The sequence below is a fragment of the Anguilla rostrata genome, chromosome 9 (assembly GCF_018555375.3).
Source record: "Anguilla rostrata isolate EN2019 chromosome 9, ASM1855537v3, whole genome shotgun sequence".
NCBI lineage: Eukaryota > Metazoa > Chordata > Actinopteri > Anguilliformes > Anguillidae > Anguilla > Anguilla rostrata.
Genome location: NC_057941.1, coordinates 45,695,344 through 45,717,396, shown reverse-complemented (window position 1 = coordinate 45,717,396; position 22,053 = coordinate 45,695,344). Strand labels below are relative to the sequence as shown.

General features: G+C 40.5%; 1 protein-coding gene across 2 annotated transcripts; it reads right to left on the bottom strand.

Annotated features, from left to right (window-relative positions):
* Nucleotides 1-4,388: 4,388 nt before the first annotated feature.
* On the bottom strand, nt 4,389-21,215 carry LOC135263943 (glucose 1,6-bisphosphate synthase-like). Of its 2 annotated transcripts, XM_064352447.1 has the most exons (14): nt 20,540-21,215; nt 15,375-15,542; nt 14,334-14,440; nt 13,307-13,391; nt 13,005-13,088; nt 12,107-12,300; nt 11,499-11,688; nt 10,755-10,852; nt 9,422-9,602; nt 8,765-8,858; nt 8,256-8,385; nt 7,714-7,903; nt 6,717-6,850; nt 4,389-6,260 (listed from the first exon to the last, which is right to left on the bottom strand). In XM_064352447.1, exons 1-14 carry the CDS (start codon nt 20,639-20,641, stop codon nt 6,158-6,160), a joined length of 1,860 nt encoding a protein of 619 aa, XP_064208517.1. In that variant the 5' UTR covers nt 20,642-21,215; the 3' UTR covers nt 4,389-6,157. The 2 variants fall into 2 exon arrangements, with proteins under 2 accessions (XP_064208517.1, XP_064208518.1); XM_064352448.1 differs by lacking the exon at nt 20,540-21,215 and having other exon boundaries at nt 14,334-14,471; nt 15,375-15,515.
* Nucleotides 21,216-22,053: the final 838 nt, after the last annotated feature.

Genomic DNA, 22,053 nt, shown 5'->3' with positions numbered 1-22,053 from the left:
ATTGGAGGCCCTAAATTGCTCATAGGTATGAATGTGTGAGTGAATGGTGTGTGTGCCCTGTGATGGATTGGCGGCCTGTCCGGGGTGTGTTCCTGCCTCTCGCCCGGTGCGTGCTAGCGTGGGCTCCAGTGCACTCCGCGACCCTGCTCGGGACAGGCGGGTACAGATAATGAATGGATGGATGTTGAAAAAATTTGACAATATCCAGATTAGGAATGTGCGGTGGTTCTCCATTGTTTCATATCATTAATATCTGTACTTTAGAGCTGAGACAGACTGCCCATGAAACCAGTAGGGAATGTTTTTTTAAATGTAAACTGTAGGACCAGTATAATCTGAAGCAGTTGAAGCTCATTAGACAGATAACAGAGTGTGTCTCTGTAGAGTTATTTTTTTTTAAATCCCATGATTATTCTCCCCTCATGGAGAAGAATAAAACTTCGCTGTGGTTGGTGATGGTTTTCACTTCCAAAGTACAGACTGTGAATGGCTGGGTCTTTTGAAAAGGTAACATTATTTATTAAGTATGAAATTACTCATGTGCATACAGTTTATTTATTTTTTTGAAGCATGCAAGTATTTCTTGCTGTACCATACAATATGTGTAAGGAACTGTATTTTCAGGGTTTTTTTTTTATTATTGGTATTTACCTGGAGTTACCTGCAGTATATGTGTATTCAACTCTTTTAATTTTACCAAGTGTTTGCTGAAACAATTTCCTTGAGAAAATGAGAATATTTCCAAATTAGTGCAAACTATTTTTTATTTTTATTTTTTTTTTAAATATTAGTGCAAACTAACTTTGAAGCTATATTGTGGTTCTAAGTGTAGCTTGTTAAGGCAACAGAGCAGATAGCTGATTTGACTAGCTCATTATACAAATATGGGAAGCATATTTTCATATTGATTGTAGCTAGGTGACACTGGACTCAAATACTCAATTGTTTTAATCCAAAGCAATTAATAATAACCGACATTATTTACTGGTTATTTTGAAAGTGGACCATCTGTACATGGCTAGCTAGTAGCCTACATTACAGACCTGTAATATAGGCACATTTTTTGTTGTTTTGCTGTTTTGAAACAATGAATAAAAATAAAGTTCACACTGTCAGCTTTAATTTGTTGGTTTTTACCAACAACCCATATTTGGTAATCTGTGTTGGAATTATAGCCCTTTTTATACATTAACCCACATTTCCCTAATAGCCATAGATGCAGATGTCTGAAAGAAATGCTGAAATTAGCTAGAAATTATACATTTAAAAATTGAAGATATTACAAATTTGAATTTTTTGCTGCCACATTTTTTTTAATACTGACAGTTTGGCACTTTGGCCAGCAGTCAGTGGCAAATTCTGGAGATATCATCCCCAAGAACCTATGGGTTAATTCAGTATTTGAAGTTAAAAATTTGAATGTTCAACATTAACCTCTCATAAGTTCTTTTTTGATGTTGGAAATGCTGCCTTAAAACATTGTTAATTATACAGAACTTCAGTGAGCAGTGGAATGTTGTGGTATACAAAGTCCTTGGTTTCATATTTTGCATTAATGTCTTACATTAATATTTTCTACTTTCAGAGCATTTTTCAAAAAGAAGTGTGACAACAGGAGGAAAAATGGAAAACTCATCTGATTTATTGACACTCTCAGGATTGCAAGAAGCAAGAACATACAGATATATTTACTTTTTTTTTACTCTCTTTATTTACCTACTGATTGTCATACTAAATGCAACCCTGATCGTGATAATATACTTGGAGAGGGACTTGCGTGAGCCCATGTATATTTTCCTGTGCATTTTGTGCATTAATGGACTATGGGGCACTGCTGGGTTCTACCCCAAAATCCTACAGGACATTCTCTCGGATGTTCATGTCATCTCGTACAGCGGCTGTGTGGCACAGATTTTTGTAATCTACACTTCTCTCTTGGTTGAGGTACCGCTGTTAACTGTGATGTCATATGACAGGTATGTGGCAATTTGCAGGCCATTAGAATTCCACACAATCATGACCCCCCCGATGGTAGGAAGACTGTTGCTATATGCTTGGCTTCTTCCAATGACTGTGGTACTGGTCAGTATTATTTTAACACTGAGGCTTCCCCTGTGCAGGTCTCACATTGACAAACTGTACTGTGACAATGGGTTCATAATGAAACTGTCATGTGTCCCGACCACCCTCAATACTGCGTGGACGTTAGTCATTGTGTCTGTGAATGTCGTACATATATTACTGATACTGTATACCTACGGGCATATAGGAAGTGTTTGTCTGCGATCTAGTGAGGGGAGGGTCAAGTTCATGGAGACCTGCGTGCCACACCTAGTAACCTTGGCCAGTGTTATTGTCGCAGAACTCTTTGACTTCGTGTACAGCAGACACAGCTCTAAAGTCCTTCCTCTCGGTTTGCGCAACTTCATGGCTGTGGAGTTCCTGGTGGTTCCCCCTCTGTTCAACCCCATTGTGTATGGACTCAGAATGAAGCAGATACGCACCAGAGTCAGCAGGCTCTTTAGAAACACCACTGAGTCACTCAGATTAGGAGGTAAGACAGAGTGGCATGAAAAGTGACTCTACCACACACGGGGTTGGACCTATTCAGAGAATGTAAATACATCTGACAACAGACAGGGAAAGGGGCCAGTACAGATCAAGCAGCAAATAAATAGTTAAAAACAAGATGTCAAATGCTTGGATTATAAATGTGTTAACTCTTTAGACAGCAGTAAAACTCTACAAGCTATATTATTAATATTTCCAAAGAAACATTTGTTTCCATATTTAAAATTCAAAACAAAACCAGTGTAGTATAATGGCTAAGGAGTTGGTCTTGTAACCTAAAAGTCGCAGGTTTTATTCCCCGGTAGGACACTGTCGTTGTACCCCTGAGCAAGGTGCTTAACCTGCATTGCTCCAGTATATATCCAGCTGTATGACTGGATACAATGTAAGTCGCTCTGGATAAGAGCGTCTGCTAAATGCCTGTAATGTAATGTAATGTAGTTAACATTTAAATGAAAATCCACAGAGATCTGTGAATCTGTGTGACAAAAGCAGTCACTCAGATGCTTGGTGCTAAAACACAGTGTTAAATCAATTCTGACAGAGTACATTTGATTCTGATAAAATACATTTGATCTGTCTTTGATCATATACATCCAACAGATTCCTCTGGTAAGAACAACCTGACAAATAACTCTGAATATGAGTTCATTAGCTGACAGCAAGCTAACTCAAAATGTATAAATGTTAAAGTTATTTAACGTTTACTCATAGTTTGCACACTGTTTTTTTTTTTTCAAAATTGCATTTAAGCAACAAAAAATAGTATTCAAAGGATCACTTGCCGCTGCTCGTTTTAAAATGTTAATGATTTTTTATGATATGGCCCCATCTTGTGGTCAATATTTTAAAATGACCCAAATAAATTTCTAGACGTGTGAAAGGTCAAAGTTGGCACCATGGCTTGGGCATATTCAGCAGTACAATAAAGACACATATTTTGAGTGCCCTTTATAATTTCACATTAAAACAGAAAATGGCGCGGACATTTCCAAAAATGCCTAATTAATAAATAAATAGTTATGGCTCATTTGATGACGAGGTGTTGAGCTCAGATGCATTTTATATTTTCACGCGTTTGAGAACACATAATCACGCAGTTTGAAATGAGCATTGTTCATATTTGGGAGTGTCATCTCACCCCTTTAAGCACATTTTGAAGTGCACTCGGTGCCGGTTTTGGGCACGGGCAGTCACCATCTATCCAATAAAACGAATTAGTGAAATGGGGGTTCGTGGGTGGAAGAAACACATGGCAGGACTTTTATTAACTGACCCTTGGATTGTTCATTCCTGGTTTTCACGGCGTACGGTTCTTCACTTTTGTTAGTTTCATATTTTAATGGCCTTTAGGGTAGTTTTGTTCTTGTTTGTCTAACTTAGTTTGATAGTCTTTAGGGCAGTTTTGTTCTTGTTTGCCTAACTTAGTTTAAATGTACTTCCATGGTCTTTAGGGTAGTTTTGTTCTTGTTTGTCTTAGTTTCATGTTCTGTAGGGTAGCTGAAAAATTGTCAATTGAGCCTGCATTTATTGCACTTGTCTCTCTGGGGACTATACTCTCCCCTTCTAGGGAATTACTGCACTTCAATCCCACATCTTTGCACTTGTGTTTGCTCTGGATAACAGCTTCTGCTAAACATCAGTGAAGTAAGGGTTTCTAGATACTCCTAAGCATCATATCATTTACATTTTATCATCTCATTATTTGCTGGTCAAATCAATTTTTGTTTTTTTCAAACCGAAAATATATTGTATTGAAATATAACGTTCTGAATGTATGGTAAAAATTCATCATCCACCAAAAAAGTGCTATGCTGTACATTTGCATAATAAATAGACATGTTTATTTACTGTACTATGAAACAGCAACACAACAATAATGACACTTTACAGAAGCATTAAAGCAATAAAATATCTATGATACATCTATAAACAAAACAAGAACAAAAACAAAAATTACGAAAAAACTCAGACGGAATAAATAAACTAAGAACAGCTAAACAAAGTGAACAACTAATCCCACTTACAAAGAAGAGGTACATTAAACTAGAATACATCACTCTGTAATAATCTCTTGTGAACTCTGGAACTCTGGAACAGATCATAAGCACATTTCAATCTAGAGGATAAACCCTGGACCAGTCAGTCTTCAGCAAACAGACTACAGTAGCATTTCCCGATCATACATAATCTTACATTTCCCTCCACAAAGCGGCACTTCATCTGAAAGGTTTACGAATGAAAAGTAAAATGATGGTTTATGTACATAAGAATTACACAAAAGCTATTTGGCAAAAGGAAACTCAAGTTGTGTCCCCTTGCTTATTTTACCCGCCTATTCTTCGACAATCATTTTGTCCAATTTGTGCTTTTGGGTGAAAAATGTAGCAACCAAATCAAGCAACAACAAAAAAAAGTTATTGTAAATGAACATTGTTCGCCGTTTCAACAAGAAAGAAAGTAAAATGGTTTTTTGGTTTTAGCTGACAAAAAAAATGCATTTTTGTAACACTTTTTGCAATGATTGCCACTTCAGACTATAAGCATTAATGATGAAACAGTCACTCACATTCCTGGTCTTGGTGGGGTTTACTGTACACTGTGGTCTTACTTTCACAACACAGCTTAACTGGTTCATTTGAATTATTCAGCCGAGTTCTCTTTGGTTGCTTACAAATTGACACGCCCGTCTACAGCCTTTGGGGCCTAATTGGTTGACAGTGAAGTTTCGATTTGTGCTAACGCAAAGTATAAGCATGTGCATGCATTGCATGTCTTATCAGCACATGTGAGTACAACATGCATCCAACTGCATTCATTTGTAGTCTAAGCAGTAGCTTTCCATTGTAAGTGAGCAGTTATTTTCTCAGGGTTTTGATGTCAGGTTGCCATTGATCTAGGATGGACTCATCTGTAATACTAATATTAGTGTGTTGTAATAATAGTAATGATATAATTATTATAACTGCTATAAGACACCCTGAGACAGATGAAAACAGAGGTCTGGCCACACAGTGTAAAAGCAACATTTTCACACGATTTGGACAAATATAGCCATGACACTATTTTTTTTATTACAAGTGACCATGCTGGAGAGGTAAACATATGCAGTTGCGATAAAACAATCACAGAAGAGGTTCACCCTGTACAGATATACCACATTGCACAAGTCTCCTAAACAATTATAGTATATTAGTATTATAGTATATTCTTTCCTGAAATAATACTTTCTGTGAAAACAAAAATGAACTTCGACCCTGACTTTTTGCATTTCAAGAAATGCACTGTCCATCAAGTACTGGCATCCCCCCCAGTCTGATTAATGAAACTGGATCCAGTGAGGTATGCAAAAAAAATTAAATCATCCCTAAACGCAGAAGCTAGCACGCACGCTAGCTCTGCAGCAAAGCTTACCCCCGTTTTGCAATCACTGCAACACCAGAAATCAGAATGACTCACACTGCATTCCACAGTAGCTCAAAGCACAGTGGACGTCTCGTTTAAACGCTAGTGGCAGGGAAATGGGTGGAAATGGTACCTGGCTGTTAAACTTAATAATACCAGAGAAGCCCCCCCCCCACCCCCCTTACACAGATCTTCGAGTGAGGTTGTTCTTGTCCGGTTCAAGGAACTCTTCAACCAGTGCTTCTGTAACCTTACATAGCTCCTCCTCCATGCTGGAGATGTCCCTGAGAATTCCACAGGAAGTTAATAATTTTTTCAAAAGTTAACCGTCAATAAACCACAAATCTTGTGAACAGCACTCATATTCCACTAATCTTATTTTAATCGCTGAGCACCAACCAACAAATATGTCACACAGCTCCTCGACATCTTAAGCCTCCTCCGTGTCCTGTCAGAAATAGTCCCTCCATTACATTATTCTAACTGTAGGTTTCCATAAGAACCGGTAGTTTCCCCCTTCAATGTAATGGGCTTTGAAATCATTATATGGAGGGCATCAGATAAATAGAAACAATTTTTATCATTGTTATTGTTATTATTATTAGCATTATTATTATTATAATAATTATTATTATTATTAGCATTATAATAATTATTTGTATTATGAGTATTAGCATTATTATTATTATTATTATTATTGCCATTATCATTATTGTTAGTATTATTATTATTACTCCTACCTCTTCCCAGGGGGAGCACAGAACTCTGTGTAGAATTTGATCTTGGGCTCCGTGCCGCTCGTCCTCAGTGTAGCCACGATCCCGTTCTGGAAAGAGAAGGTGACCATTTGGCTGTTCTTTGTCACAGGAAGCACCTATATGGGCAAAACGAAGTGCACTTTACACATTAGCATGCACTGACAGGCCCGCATGGGTCCCGTCAGCAATTCACTTCATGCCTCTGCATTACTCGCACAACGTAACCATAAAACCACAAGCTATGAAATAAATAGAATGTTTTTTTGTTTTTTTTTAAAAGATCTCAGGAAAGCTATTTATTTGAAATACTTTAGCCTTTCAGACAGCAAAATGATTCCTGCAGGTCACTAACAATTTCAACATTAAAATCCATTTCCAAAAACCAAAATTCATTTCTTATGATTCAACAGATCGGTTAGTAGCAATCATATGTTTCTCAGGGATCTGTATGGGATTGTTTTCAATTTTTTCAGTATCTAAACAGTTCAAGTGAGCAGATACTTATTTGATCCAGGTCTGAATGATTGGCAAATCTGGTAACACTTTAGTGTGGGGGATCCCCTGCATAACGCCCTCATAAGCACAATATAATTGCCAAAGTCATGTAACTATATTTATGCTATGAGTCATAAATTACAGAATAATTACAAAAGTATTTTTTTTCCCCTAATGTAAAATGTTGTTCCACATTTAACTTTTTAATTATTAATTTTATTGAGTATCATCTCCTATTTTAATGTGTTAATCCGATTTTTAGAAAAAGAGAGAAATATGCCCTAGCAAAACACGTTTAATCAATTTAAATTTAATAGCAGGGTTATGTGAACGACTTTTAAGATAGAAGATGGGGCCAACACAAAGCATGCTAATTTACCATAGAACCGCTGGTGAATGAGTGCACGAGAACACCAGTCAAGAGGCTAAATAATACATTTCCCTGAGTCTGCCCCTTCGGTGGTGTTCCATACGCTTGACTCACACATTTCTGGTTGGGCTGGCTGCTGTCGTATCCTGTGGTCACATCCCTGATGTGTGAAATGCTGTACCCTCTGCAGGACTTGGGGTACGCCGCCTCGCCCTCCCAATTTCGGAGACGGGTGAATATCCTCTTGATAGTCGGAGGGTCGCGGCAGACGACGTAGGATGTTTTTGAGATGTGCGTACCGTAACTGAAAGACAACCGTGGCAACCGTTAAAGAAACCAAACAAGGCCGCAAAGGTGTGTCAGAGAAAAAACTTGATACTCTATAAGGTATCAAAATGATGCTAGGGTGCATGTGTTATGGAAATAACAGACCTCAGGTTTTTTTTTTTTTTGTTGTTTTTTTTTAAAGTAAATGTAAATTTTTTTTACCAAGTAATGTTCACCTAATGGGAATGTGTGGTTGCAAATTTTGTTTCACATTCCGAGCTACAAAAAAATAACATTTTTTGCAAAATAAAAAATAAAAAATAAAAAATAAAAAATAAAAAATAAAAAATAAAAAATAAAAAATAAAAAATAAAAAATCTGAAACTCACATTTCAAAAATGTTAGCCAGCTGCCGGCTCAGGGTGAGGTTTTTGGAGTGGAGGTAGGCCGCCATTTCCGCCACCACCACTGCCGCGCTCACTCCGTCTTTATCGCGGACCACGCTGCCGCACATGAACCCTGAAACCCAGATCAGATCAGTGTGCGTGTGCGTGCGTGCGTGCATGTGAGCATGCGTGTGTGTGTGTGCATGCGTGTGAGTTTGTGTGTGTGTGTGTGTGTGTGTGCATGCGTGTGCACGTGTGTGTGTGTGTGCGCAATAAGAGGATTAAGGTGCCCAATGTACACATATCTACACAGCTGTGTGTTGCACAACAGCAAAATAAATACATAAATAAATCTTCCTTTCCTGTTCAAGCCAAAGGAAAAGCTCGGTCTCCTTCTTAAGCTGCAACACCAAGCCGCACTGCTCGTAAAGCTAGCCTTAATGTAATCCAGTTACAAGAGCAGAACAAAAGGGCTACAGAACACAAGCCTTCATTTCAGCAGCTATACATACCTATGGACTCTTCAAAGGCAAAGAGCACCACCTTCCCTTGCTTTTCCAGCTCATGGATCTTATTTCCAGTCCACTTGAAGCCCGGTAACGTTTCCTAAAGTAAAATATAAATCATGTTAAATGGAACCAGAGTGATATTCATAGCCTGAGCGCGTGTGCAAAGCCAAATCTTCCTCCCCTTTACCCCGCAATACACTGTCACAGACTGGAGAAAAATCGAAAAAATTCCCCCCAATGCTTTTTTAAGACATCAATGGGAATAGAATATACTTTTAATAGAATACATTGATTGTGCACTACAGTAAGCGCTACTATACTGCGCTTTGTCAGAAGAGCTCGCAGGTCTGCTGGTATAAAAATAATAATAATATGATGATGAAAAAGCTAAACACAAAGAAATCAAAAATACATATCAACACAAGAAATCTAAAAACATCACATACTGAAATTCAGGTTGGTCGGGGGGTACTCTTTTGATAAGAGGGTACTGATGAATCCAACAGAAAACAAGTATGATGTAAACAAAGCCCATTAAAAATAAGTAGATAATCATCACGTTAATGCCAGTGTGTGTACAAGGCACACTGGCCAACACCTTCACATTGAATTCTGTTCAATTTAACAATTTGAATTTCCTCTCAAATTTCGAAATTCTACCTCGTACTGGAACCCCTCCACCTGTGCGAAGGCCTGGAGGATTTTGGAGGAGACGGTCGTGGCCATCATGCAGACCCTTTGAGTGTCGGCCGGGTCCGGGTGTGTTTCCCGCCAGTTAAACAGCATCCACCAGCCCAGCAGCGCAGCCAGCTCATTGCCCGTGAATACCCGCCACTCACAACTTCACAGCCAATAGAAGGAGAGGGAGGGAAGAGGGTAAAAACAAGCCGTTCAGATTAATTCATTATAAACAGACCTGGGTCAAATACGTATTTGTTTTGGATTCAAATACTTTTCTACACTTTACTGATCTTGTCTGGTGCATTAGAACCAATGAAATGCTCTCAAAAAGTGCAAACCCCGCCTTCTGGTCACCTTCTTGGCAGGCTCAATTACACCAGGCAAGATCAACAGAGCACAGAAACGTATGTGAATCCAAAACAAATACGTATTTGACCCATGTCTGATTATAAAACAGCCAAATCCAAACCAAGGAAAAGAAAAATATATGCCCTCAAAATCTGTATGTTTATCATTACTCATTATTTCAAAAGAACCATGAGTCAATGGCTCCAGTCAGACACCCTGCTAGGCTGTTGAATGCCATATCGGTGAAAATCAATAATGGAAAATGTGCTATAAAAACCATGAAGCCCCTACAACAACAAAAAATCAATGCTGAGGATTACACTGGTCCAAATGAAATCAATGACTGCCGTCCACATGCTAAATCTCGCAGCTCACTTATCACAAGTCACATACATTCATCCAGTGCACTAATAAATAGTGGCACGCACGCAGTTTGAGCTGTTCTGTATCAATGCCACCGATCGTATCTTCACTACAGTTCATGCTTTTCTGGGTCACATACACACATATCCTTTGTGAGTGCTATTTGGAAATATGTTCTTTTCAGACCTGGGCTATAGACATTTTTTAAATACTTTAACACCGCTGATCCCCAAAAACACAAAAGTCATTAAATTATCTGAATAGTGGTGAAAATAGACGTGTAAAATTGTTAGCAATCATAATTGAGGCAATTTAACATTGCTGGGGTCTAAAGGGTTAAAGTATTTAATATTAACTATTTGACTTGGTTCCCATTAATAAACACAACACAACACAACAGAACTTGAGAACAAAAGTGGAAATTTGTCTTCGGCTTAACAAAGCTAGTTTAAAGAGAAAAAACATACAATGCAATAAATAAACAGCACAATTAACAATATCATGTGCAGTTGAGCATTGGGTCAATAATTAGGAGTGTAATTAGGAGTTCAGTGTGGTTTTAGGGTTCAGTATGGTTATACAGTATACTGTACTAACATACTTGTCACACTGCTCTGAAACAGCCAAGCGATCAGCATCAGGATCAGTTGCCAGAACTATCCTGGCTCCTTCTTTCTCTGCCAGGCGAAGAGAGAGCTCCTGCAAAGCAAAGCAAACCAGAGAGACTAAAACACAGACCATATGCTGTGGGTGCTGCCGAATGGTTTGGCAGTGTAGTTTAAAGGTTAGAGACCTGGAGTTGTACCTCGGTTGCTGTTTTTGTTACCCTTGAGCAAGGTAATCTGTGTAAGTTGTTGTAGATAAGAGTGCCTGATAAATGCCAAAATAAAAAGTAACGTTTGGGAAAAGCATTTCATTTTCAAATGAGCTGTTAAGCAAATGAACCTTGGCACACCTACGGTACATTATATTATTTATTTACGTGCCAACAAACTGTCCGGATTCAAGATTTCCATAGTTAGATTTCATACATTCTAAAGAAAAGTAAAGAAACTAGCTTGAGGTAAAATGGTGGTTCCCTTCAAGGGAACTTAACGAGAAGTGAATTTTTCATCTTCTGATTCAATCTCTTATTCATGTCCAATCAACAGTTAACATCTATGTCTCTCTATGGATTTAAACTAATAAGCACATGCACTTGCATTTAATTTTCAAAGCACATGACATGACATAACGCGGAGCATGCAAATTGAACTGCTCGATATGAACTACACGAAAAAAGCTGAAATTCTCTCATTGGCGTCAGTCGGTTGGGAGATAGAGAAAACAATCGCAGTTTCCTCACCAGGACGGACTCTCCCTCCTCTGGATTTGGGCAGCTGACCGTGGAAAATTCCGGGTCGGGGTCCTTCTGCTCCGGCACGGGTATGGGAGGGGGGAAGCCGAACACCCGGAAGGCCTGCTGGACGTACTCGTGCCCCACGCCGTGGAAGGCGGAGTGGACAAACTTCAGCGGAGTCTTTGTGTTCAGCTCTCTACGCGGGCAAAGCAGGGAAAACGTGTTTTTAAGACAAAAACCCAGTGATGTGAATACAGTGATACAGTGATGTGAAAAAGAAAGCATACACGCTATTCTCTTTCAATTCTATGGTTTTACATATTAGGACATAACTAATCCTCATCTAGTCCTCACCAAGTCCAAACAGTAGATAAATTTAACCTCAAAATGCACACAAACTTTACTTCGACCAAAACAGTCTCTATTCAACCACAAATAAGTCAACAAGCAGAAGCTTTCTGTATCAGTGCACACCATAATTCTGGAGGTTGTAGAACACCCTCCAGTGGCATCCTTTTCTGTATGAGGGATAGTCGTGACCTAATGAGTACACAGGAGCTTTTTTGTGTACTCATTCGGACATGTCTGAAGGCCTACTGAAGGGGGTTCCTCACCTGTGGAAGCAGACGGATTTGAGGTCCTCCATGTAGCCCCTGCAGATGTCCTCCAGGGGATCCCTCCTCAGGGGGCTGACGTCCGGCAGGTTCTCGTTCCAGGCCTCGGCCCAGGGCTCCGTGCTCTCCTCGATGCACCGCAGGATCTCCTTGTCGTGGGGGGAGGAAATCTGGGCTCCGTTCTCCCAGTAGACCTTTAGGGCGGCAGTGTAGTATAATGGGTGAGGAGCTGGTCTTGTAACCTAAAGGTCACAGGTCCGATTCCCAGGTAGGACGCTGCTGTTGTACCCTTGAGCAAGGTACTTAACCTGCATTGGTTCAGTACATATCCAGCTGTATAAATGGATGCAATGTAAATGCTATGTAAAAAGTTGTGTAAGTCACGCTGGATAAGGGCGTCGGCTAAATGCCTGTGATGTAATGTAATGTAACCTTGAGATAACTACGGTCAAGTCATTAAAACGGTCAAAATTATCCTTCATATTTCCCAATGCCCAATTTAATAATGACAGCTGGCTTACTATTCATAGGCATGAGATTGGGGTCAGTGACATTTTAAAGTAAAGCAAAGCTCTTGCAGATTAACAGTTTAAAAAGAAACATTTTGTCAAATATTCACCACAAAATGCTACCTTCATAGTATGTATGTTTTCCTCCATAACATTGAAAAGTCTCAGGGATCTGAGTTTATTTTTACTGGTTTCTAAAGCGTTAAAATATTTAGAATATGTTATTCACTCGGGTCTTATAATTAAACTAGTGCAGGCTGCCAACACAAAACCAAATGACACCAGCATGTCTGTCATTGGCAACCTAAAGGACTGAATGATTTAAGATGAACAGCCGTTGATGAAGTAGACCATCAAACCGCAGTGTGACACGCATGGCCGTCGCACACCTTGTAGCCGTTGTCCTCTTTCGGGTTGTGAGACGCAGTGATCATCACGCCAGCGGCCGCACCCAGCTTTTTCACAGCATAGGGCTAGAGAGGAGGAGACACACAGGCGCCGGTGTGTGAGTCACAGGAAGAGCCACACCAACACACCCATTGGACACATCACGGCTGCTGACTTACTTAAAACTACACTTCCCAGCATGACATTGTGCAGCGGCTGGTGTTACAAACAATGATGTCACAGTTAGAAACCTCTGCCGATGGAAATGGACTAAGATTAAGGGTACGTATGGAAACAGACTTACCACAAAGGGGGTGGGAACATATGAGGAGAACAGGTAGACCAGGACATCTTTAGAAAGCATAACTGCAGCAGTCAACTTGCCAAGCCTGGAGGGAGGAGGGAAATGCGGTTCATCCTGCACCGTTCGAGTAATTGCACATCATAGTACATTTCAATGGGCTGACACTACGTTTTACTTGTAGTGACTGGACATTGAATACCGTAAAGTATTGAATACCACGCACTTTCCCTGGTGTCCATTTTCAAATGCCTATTATTTCCACAAATCATATATTCACGTTACCTATGTGTTTACATTTAATTAGTACATTTTCTGGACTCTGTTTTTGTTCAAAGCCGAATTATTATGTATTCATGACCACGTGAAAGCATTATCACCCCCCGTTCCACCGGTTGTTCTTCCCGTCCCAAATGTTTACAGAAAGTCCAGTACGCCAAGAGTGCAATCAATGCTTCCACCGAACCCAAACACTGGCCCGTTACCCTATAGAGCATGCACATAACCTGTGAAGAACGTGTAAAAACAGAGCAGATTGGAATTGCTTTAAATGCAATAGTAGAATTCATGCCAAAGTGGGATTAAAAAGGACATGACAGGGCCTGTTCCCTTAGCCTCAAGGCAAACAGAACAGGAACAATTCAGATTTTCAAGCGTGATAAATATGTTTTCTTTCAAACCCATTTTACGTAGTTTGCTAGCTTTGAAAACAAATGTCAAGTCCAAGTACATCTGCACAGACACCCGTAAACACAGACACACCCACCCACACACACACAGACACACACACACACACACACACACACACCCGCATGCACACACACACTCACACACACACACACACACATTTCACAGATAGAAAAGCAGAAAAAACTGGTTGGTATTTTTGGCCATGCTGCCACGTTCTATTTGAGGGGGGGGGGGCGCTACAGCTGCTTAAATCGCGGGGCCCAACCAGGAGTCACCCTGCCAGAGCACAGCAGGTGGGGGGATGGTTTTGGGGGGGCGGGGGGGGGGGGTTTGGCAGTACCGTTCGCTGCTGCAGCTGCTGGCTTCCTGTCCACGAGTGTCATAGCCGACGACCAGGCCTCTGCTTTCCAAGTCGGGGAAGCACTTTGCCAGATACTTATACATGCCCTGTGGGGGAAGAAGAAGTGGGACCAGGACCCTAAAGAGGAACGTCCAAAGCACAGGTTCACAGTACCTCCCAGGCCAAAAGGCTGAGATAACACAGCACATTAAAATTATACATTCGGTTAGTCCAATTTAATTATAAATTCAGGAAACTGTCTCTCCAGGTTTTTTTGTGTGTTTACACCTGCACTTTGTACCCGTTTTATGTCAGGTTGTCATTGTACACAAGAACTCACCCTGAACTGACTCAGGTTTTATGAGGGTAAGACCCTGCTAACTTCAACTTCACAGGCTGCACAGTTTGTTTCAGCTTATGAAAATGAATTTCATCGGTTAAAAGCAACCATTCATTTATTTTAAGGCTGGAATTAGATTGCATAACTGCTGCTGTATGCTTTCTCTATAACCAAAACAGTCTAGACACAAAACTGTGAGTTGTAACTAATAAATCAGCTAATGTATACATTTTGTCTATGAATACATTAAATTCGTCATTATTTAAGAAGGCTAGGGACACACATAAATTAATCTGATGAAAAATTCTGGGACACCACGAGAGAAGCACTAAAAGAACTAGAACATTGGCTGTTTAAAATGCACAGGAACATTGTGATTGAATGCGACAGCAATTCCATCAACAGCCCCTGCATTTAAAAGGTGCGGCAGGTGTTTGGCCCGTTCAACAGATTTTGGTAAGCTGCTTCATTCGACTGCATCAGAGGCTGTAATTAGTAGTCTGGAACCTTCCATTCTCTCCCATCTGGCATCCATTTCATAATCCCCTCCCAACCCCAAAGAAAAAACAAAAAACTACTCAAACAGACCAAAGTAACAGATGCCTGAAACTCGACTAACTGAGACCGGGCAGACTGGGGGAGGAGTCACCCCATCGCTTGACTCCGCACTCGACCGCGCGTGCTGAAGGACGGCCGCTGACCTGCGTGGACTGAATGACGGTGAGGTCGTTGATGAGGGCGAAGCCGGCCCCCATGGCCGCCCGCAGCCCCGCCGTCCCGAAGCTCATCCTGGAGCACAGCCTGCGCCGCAGCTCGTCCAGGCGCCCGTCCCGCAGCAGGGCCTCCACCTGGGCCCGGGTCCTGGGGTTCTGGAGCGAACGCAAGGACGGGACACCATGTCAAAAACAGGCCCTTCAGACCGGAGAAGTACGACAGCAGACCTAGAGGACCGCACTGCCTGCTGGTCCACAGCGCGTTTTAACACTGCTGACTCATTCAAGGATGAGTCAGCAGCATCCATGCAGAATAAGGAGTCTGCACACCTTGTCCCAAGGCCAGAACCGGCTGCTGACTGGAGGGAAACCTGACTGTCTGATTTTGGACAACCAACGTGGCGTCATTCCTGTCTGTTCTCATGCATTCAAGTCCACAGCAGTAATGGATTTCATATTATGTAACCTTGCAGGGTAAAAAGGGGAAATATAATCCCCTCAGAACACTATCAAGGACCACCAACATTCAGAGGGACATTTCCTTCATTCTCAGCTCCTTATAATTTATTATTGCTATAGAGTACTTTGTCATCTGAAACTGAATTTATTATTAGTAACCAGTACTTCATCATCTGAAGCCTAATTTATTATTGGTATACAGTACTTCATCATCTGATACCTAATTTATTATTGGTATACAGTACAGTACTTCATCATCAGAAACCTAATTTATTATTGCTATACAGTACAGTACTTCATCATCAGAAACCTAATTTATTATTGCTATACAGTACAGTACTTCATCAGAAACCTAATTTATTATTGCTATACAGTACAGTACTTCCTAATCAGAAACCTAATTTATTATTGCTATACAGTACAGTACTTCATGATCAGAAACCTAATTTATTATGGCTATACTGTACAGTACTTCATCATCAGAAACCTAATTTATTATTGCTATACAGTACAGTACTTCATCATCAGAAACCTAATTAATTATTGGTATACAGTACTTCCTCATCTGAAACCTAATTTATTACTGGTATACAGTACTCTCTCATCTGAAACCTAATTTATTATTGGTACCGCTATAGAGAAATTTCACAGAACATATTTGGACATACAGGCCTACCTCATTCTGACAGCATAAAGAATGTATTCCTTGATAACTCATTTGAACTCATTTGAGAACGTTTCACAGTTTTCCTCTTATTTGCATTGCATATTACTCTCTGTGCAACTGCAATTAGGCTATCATTTTCAAATACGTACATTGTCAAGAACAAAAGCTCATACGTCACTTGTTATTCTAATATACAATGACGGGAAATTACTGGAAAGTTTGGTATTGATCTTTGAAGACCTCATTTATGACATAATAAACAAATTGATTTACATGTTTTTTCCACCAATCAACAGTGACGGAAAACAGGCTCATTATACAGATATGCTAACATGCCTGCTTGTCACTTCACCGGTATTGATTGTACCATACAGGGCTCTGCAGTGTTCCTATTTTAGGACTTGCTCCTGAAAATGTATGTGCGCTAACTGGAAAAATGATTTAGGAACATGTCTACTAATCAGGATGCATTAGTGTGCTACTAAATTTTTTAACTCAGGAGCAGGTGCACCTCTTGGAAAAAAATGCTTGCGTAGAGCCCAGCCACAGGGATTGCACATACTCAATGATCTCAGATAACACTGCAGCAATTAAGGAAAGGAACCTAGAGCAAATGGGGATTTTTATATCAGGGAACGCTGGAACAGGACCAAAAACATAATGAATAAGCCTCTTGCTAAATGCACTCTGGCTGGCTCGCCTGGATTATATTACAAAGCAGAGTTCACGGGGTTCGCATGAGGTATAATACTGTGCATGATTTTAACCAAATTATTGAAATTTGCTTTAATATTTGATCATGTTTGCAGAAATGTACTTTTTATAGACATTTTTTACATAGATATTTTGATTTTATCAGAAGTCAAACTGGTTTTACCAATGGCGCCTCTAAGAAGTCAAACGTTTAGCTCAGCCAAAGAGGAGTGCCACGCACAGTATCTCAGGCCCTTTGACATTTAAAGGTCGGAGGTCAATCAGATCGTCTGCCTATATACGCCTGCAAAACGCCCGCAGCACCACAGCACCAGTGTGTCTGCAACAGTAGGGATCAGTCACAGATTGGAGGTAAGAGAAGGGGTTGAAATCCACGTCATTACAGGATAAGGGCAGCAAAAAACAAAATGGCGGCTTAAAATACTTGTCAAGTGATACCGTCTTGTCACGATTGATATTTATGCAGCATTGCCAAAGGAGGTCCCAAATGTTCACATTAATGAGATCCATCCCCTAACCCTAACCTCACAGGGTAAAAATGTAAAAATATAATCCCCTCAGCACACTTTGAAGGACCACGGACAATCGAAGGGACAGACAGTCAGCTGTTTCTGGCATTCGAAGATGACATTCCCATCATGCTCAGCTGCTCACTTTGTACAGGCCCAGACACACAGCCCACGCTTCCCAATAAAGCTGTGCAAAATGCATATGGCATAGCACCCCTGAGGTATTTCAGGTACGCGTTCACCACTACGTTCACCCAAACAGATAAAGCACGCAAGAAGACGGCTTTCAGACATTCAGAGTTTTGTTCACAGTTTTGCGATGCTACGCTTTGTGTCCGAGACAGACAAAGAAAAAAAAGTCCACCTGCAGAAAACTTAACAGGTGTCTAAAAGCCTGAGTTCAGAACACTGGATTCTCTTAGAACTGGAACAGCTGTCCCAGATCTGTGAGATTAAGAACATCCATTCCAGGCCTAAAAGAGTTCAGCAATATCCTTGTCTAAATGTGCTTTCAGGTCAATGCTATCTGCCCAAAAATGCTAAAGAGGCATTTACAAAGACAGTTGCAAATGACTTTAAAAAGTGTGTCTCTGCAGGTATTACAATTAGCACAGTCACAACATATTTGTGACTGTTATCAGCTTGCTGTGGTCATGTGGCAACAACACAATCTAACACAGTAGCGTACGGGATTTCATAACAAGAAACAGGGCACTGGAAAATCTGGATTGTCAGATTCCAGCTGGTATGAACGCAGAAAGCAGAAACGAGAACATGTGTGGAGAGAAGCTTCTATACTGCAGGAATGGTGTGTGTGCGTGCGTGCGTGCGTGCGTGCGTGCGTGCGTGCATGCATTTCATGGCTGTACCTCCTTTCCCCATGCATTAAAAAACATACAAGAAATGATCTTTCCAACAGTTGTGACTAGCCTTGATAAACTATATTGGGTCATCCAAAAGAATTTATCTGTTTCCTCCCATTATCTTGTAGGCATAAACTTGCTGCTATTACGCCACCTTCTCAAGCAAGCGGCTAACAGTGAAAAGTATCCAGTTATCTGGGATTTTAATTAGAAAGGAGCCAGGCCTGAGACAGAGGCCAAAGATGGCCAAGCCATACTATCCATCCATCCATTATCTAATCCGCTAATTCCTGATCAGGGTCACGGGGGGGGGGGGGGGTGCTGGAGCCTATCCCAGTGTGCATTGGGCGAGAGGCAGGAATACACCCTGGACATGTCGCCAATCTATCGCAGGGCACACACACCGTTCATTCACACACTCATACCTACGGGCAATTTAGAGCCTCCAATTAGCCTACCTGCATGTCTTTGAACTGCGGGAGAAAACGTGGACACGGGGAGAACATGCAAACTCCACACAAAAAGGCCCAGGACCTTCTTTCTGTGAGGCGACAGTGCTGTCCACTGCACCACCGTGCCACCCCCAAGCCTTACTACTTTTGAGCAAAAGTAAATGCACTGCACTGGGTGATAAGACTTGGCAAGTGTTGGCATGCCACTTTGTCTGCTCTGATAAAGGTGGAGTACTGTGATGAGGCACGGCGCATTTAAAAGCGTGTGCTCTTTTCATTGCGCTAGCCACTTATCTTCTGCACTTTGCACAGCAAGAACCCTGTCAAGACCTTAATAACTGCTTTTATTCTACTGCTTGCCATGTGTGAAACTGGTCAACTACCTAAAGCAACATCAGGACACAAGTGGTGAATTTCAAAACACAATACACAATCCAGTCTGTTAATCATGGCCCCATATGACAGTTTAAATACAAAATAAAACCCATGCTCACTGATCACGATTACTTTTCTCTAGATATTTGTAGACCGAAAATGTTCTACCATACATAAAAAGCATCTTTCATAGAGATTATCACCACATTAGCAAAAGTATTGCAAATTTATTGGCTAGTTTTGGTCTTGTTATTAATCTACCAACTATCCTTCGCAGTGTGTATATACAATGTGGTTTGTGTTTATAGATTCCAAATTAATGACAATCATTCAGAGGGTGCACAGACAGATGTTTCAAAATTCAAAATGGTACAAATAATCATGAGTAATCTGAAAAGGCTGACAAATTAATCATATAATCATATAATGTTTCAGTAATAACTACTGTGAGCACTTGTGAAAAGATGTTGACTAATGTTGAGCCTTGAGGGCATATCAACATTCAAAGTGTCCACATCAATAATGACATTACATCAATAGCAACTGCTGGCTGTTGCTGGTTGCAAGTGGTTAAAATTCAGTGACACATGGAAGCAATGTTTAAAGCATCTACATACAAAACTTCCCCAATTTTCGGGCCTCCCCAAAATCAAACAGCAGTAATTGCATGTGATGTCAGCACAATCCTGGCTGTACTCAAATGTCCTACATCTGTAATCCTGACCATTTTAATCAATACAGATTATTGCGTTTATGTAACACATTATTAATGCTGATTGTGAAGACAATAATGATTATTATTAGTAGTAGTAGTGCCCTTGGCCTATTAGCAGCATTACATAATAAAAATAGGAGGGTATTCATAAAATAGGCTCGTTGAAATTTCACCTGAGACAACACACAGAACAACATTCCGTATTCTATTTATTCAGCAAGGTAATTTCACCCACGGTTAGGTATGACTTCGCGAATAAACAGTTGCCTTCCTTCTTCCACGCGTGAATTCACAGCTGTCTCATCCTTATTCTCTAAACCCACTCAATCAGCTTACTGCTCTTAAATTTAAACAAACTATATTCTAATACCACCAAGAACGCATACGGCAACTACCCACCTTATCCCATGTTATCCATTGATAAATGGCTTTATCCAGTTGAGGATCTCCAGTTGAATGACAAGGCAGGTTGGCGTTCAGGTCTCCCACATGATCCCCCATAGCAAGCAGTGTTTCAAAAGCACGCAGTAATGTTTTGTGTCGTATTAGTTGCCTCGGGCAGAATGCAGTACGAAACCAAAGAAACGTACAGAATGACAGGTAGCTACCTAGCTGTCCGCCAAGTCTGTCAACTAATTAAACTTTGCTAATTGGATCACTGATTTTGGGCCAAACGTGGCCCATTTTCTCCAAATTATCTGACAGATATCTAGCAAGCTGCTGTGATATCGAGTTTAAACTACACCGCAACTGGTGCCTGTTAGCTTCAGAGATGACTACAGAATAGCCGACAATCCTGCATGCAACGTAGTTTCGTCTAAGCAAGGTAAGGTTACTTTCTAGCTTGCGAGCTAGTTGCAAGCACTATCATAAAAACTCAACTGCGTACGTCGGCTAAACGCTGAGCTATATATTATGTCACAAATAATCCACAAAGTAATCCACACCCTTTTTTAAAACCAAAAAACTGCAATGTTATTCAATACTTGCGGCTTGATACCCTTGCTTAGCGACTGTGCATGCACTTCTACGCTTTGCGCAGTGCCTGCTGCAGCGTACTTCGACAGCCACTACACTGTCTGCTGGGAAACGTAGTTTTCCGTAGTTTTGCGTTCAGAGCACGTGCAACCACGCCCCCCTAATCTTTCACAGTATGGAATGAAACGCGGGGGTTATGCGATTCTACGATTACTTTCTAAATGCATTCTTGTGCATTGCAAAAAATTCCCACAAAATAAATAAATAAATGATTTTTTAAAATATATATCCCGACTTGTAATTTGCAAACGGATGCAGGCCTCTGCATCTACCAGGAACTCCATGTTTCTTTCTATAGGTCTCCAGTGGGTCAATTGGAGCGTGTATAGGTTTTTTGAACACCTCCACCGCATTACAACTACAGATAATTCATATTTCACAGATTCGCATTAGCTGTTCAAATTGTCATGCAGTTATGTGGTCTAGGGGGTTTAAACTCCAAATAAACACGCTATAATTGACCCAGAACGTTCCTCATATATTCGACGAGCCAGTAATGCTTTAATATGGGTTATTCTGCCACAGCCTGTGGTTTGTGTTTTTCATTTTATTATACTCCAATGCTAAGCAATATGTCACACTGAAATAATATGTATTTTTACAAGTCGTAAAAATACATTCTTGTTTCTTCTGGAAATACAAATGTCAACAAAAATATTTGTTAAATGAATATTTAAAGTTTAAAAGTTTTAGTCGGTACAGCATTGTACAATTATGTGAAAAGCCACTAGATGGCTCTACACAACAAGAAAGCGAAACTAACAATCAAACAATCTGGGCCTCCTATACATTAGATGACTAAATTCTGAATCTCACATCTGTCATAATTCATGGGTTTTTGTCCTAGAGGTGCACACATTTTAAGATTCTGCAAA

What these genes read in the sequence shown, in the direction of transcription:
- LOC135263943 (XM_064352447.1), bottom strand. Translation starts at nt 20,641, where the DNA reads ATGGGGGATCATGTGGGAGACCTGAACGCCAACCTGCCTTGTCATTCA. An exon ending in ATGTTCCCACCCCCTTTGTG is followed by an intron (nt 13,089 to 13,306) that starts GTAAGTCTGTTT and finishes CCTCCTCTCTAG; the next exon opens with CCCTATGCTGTGAAAAAGCT. An exon ending in TGCCTTTGAAGAGTCCATAG is followed by an intron (nt 8,386 to 8,764) that starts GTATGTATAGCT and finishes TCTGGGTTTCAG; the next exon opens with GGTTCATGTGCGGCAGCGTG.